Source organism: Buceros rhinoceros, unplaced genomic scaffold (assembly GCF_000710305.1).
Source record: "Buceros rhinoceros silvestris isolate BGI_N320 unplaced genomic scaffold, ASM71030v1 scaffold37342, whole genome shotgun sequence".
In the NCBI taxonomy this organism is placed as follows: domain Eukaryota; kingdom Metazoa; phylum Chordata; class Aves; order Bucerotiformes; family Bucerotidae; genus Buceros; species Buceros rhinoceros.
The window spans coordinates 1329-2963 of record NW_010398947.1 but is presented as its reverse complement, the minus strand read 5'-3'; the positions used below and the strand labels follow the sequence as shown (position 1 = coordinate 2963).

General features: G+C 65.4%; 1 protein-coding gene across 1 annotated transcript in view; it reads right to left on the bottom strand.

Annotated features, from left to right (window-relative positions):
• Positions 1–267: 267 nt before the first annotated feature.
• SBK3 (SH3 domain binding kinase family, member 3) overlaps positions 268–1635 on the bottom strand; it is a gene marked incomplete at its 5' end in the record, with an annotated part of 2161 nt that continues 793 nt past the window's right edge. Inside the window, 2 exons of the mRNA XM_010131298.1 lie at positions 268–954; positions 1273–1475. Coding sequence (XP_010129600.1) covers positions 268–954; positions 1273–1475 — 890 coding nt within the window. The remainder of the gene's footprint in view (positions 955–1272; positions 1476–1635) is intronic.

Here is a 1635-nt window from a genome sequence, read left to right as displayed (position 1 = left end):
CCAGTTTCTCTCCGTCACCCCACGGGCTGCTTCTGCCCTGGGTTTCCCTCGTGCATCCCAGAGCCGGGCAACTGTTGCCTGGGTGGACTGTGGTCACCACGGCCAAATGACATCAATATAGAAGGTGCTGCAGGGCTGGGGTCTCCAGGCGCTGCCCAAGGCATCACTTCTCCTTCTCACGCCTGCAACCCACTTCTAGCTCGGCAAGACAGACCCCCGGGGAGCACCCACCCTGATATCAGCCCCGGGATGGAGGGGAGGGGCTGGCTACCAGCATGGGGTGAGGGCATTAGCAGGGGGCATGGGAACCCTGTCTCCCCCACCAGCAGCACCTCGTCCCCTGCTGTCCCCCGGGCTGTCTCCTGTGGCGCTGGTAAGGGGGGAGAGGGAGCTGCTCCGTGCTGGCTCCCCGGCACTGGGAGCCATCACCCAGGGCAGGGACAGGTATTTCTGCACCTCGATGGCCGGGCTCCGGCGGTCGGGGTCCAGAGTCAACAGGCGCTGGAACATCTCCAGTGCCCCAGAGCTGAAACCCTGCCAGGAGGCTGGCACGCCCTGTCCCCCCACGCTGCCCTGCCAGGCGCTGAAGTCCTCGAACTGGGGGTCAGAGCTGGCAGCCACAGCCCAGGGGAAGCAGCCGGTGCAGAGGCAGAAGAGCAGGACGGCGAAGGCCCAGACATCCAGGCTGGCGTCCAGCTCCAGTGTGTCAGAGCCCTGGAGCAGGCAGAGCTCTGGCGGAGCATAGGGCAGGGTGCTGGACATGGCACCCACCGCCGAGCCCTGCACGCGGGTGAGCCCAAAGTCACCCAGTTTCACCCGCTGGCACTCGCGGTCGAAGAGCAGCACGTTGTCCAGCTTGATGTCCCGGTGCACCAGGGCATGGCTGTGCCTGAAGTCCAGCGCCTCAGCCAGCTGGGAGGCGCAGCGCTTCACCAGCTCCTCCGGCAGACCCTCCTGCAGGCAGGGTGGCACCATCATCTCTACATAGCACCTTTATCGAGGGGCTGCTGCAGTACCCAGACCCCCACCCAGCACTGCCGACTCAAGCTTTGCCCCACAGCAACCTGTAGCCGCATGCCTGCACTGCGAAAGGTCTCCCTGTGCATAGCACGAGCACACGGCTCAGTGCAAGGGTCTCTCCCCATGCATGGCATCCCTGCACCCCACTGCAAAGGGTCTCCCCACACACAGCATCACTGCACTCACTGCCAAGCTGTCCCGGACCCTTCTCCTCTGTCCTCCCACCCCGCAGAGCCACGGGGCAGCACATACCCCTGGCGTGAGGAGGGCACACAGGTCCCCAGCGGGAGCAAGCTCTTGCCCGAAAGCGAAGTGGGTGGCACTTTCGAAGGCGACAGGCAGGGCGCGCAGGAAGGCAGCGTGGCTGGAGAGGCACAGGGCGACGCAGTACTCGCGCAGGAACGCCCGCCGGTCTGTCTGCTCCTTCAGCATCAGCTTGAGGACCAGCGGGGAGCCTGGGAGGGGGGGGACCAAAGTGGGAGTCAGCACCAGGTCAGACACCGAGAAGTAAAGGACCTGGGGGGGCTGGTGACACCGGCTGGAGAGGAGCCAGGGGGCTAGGTGGCCAAGGTGGGCAATGGCATCTGGGCTTGTCCCAGCACTGGTGTGGCAGCA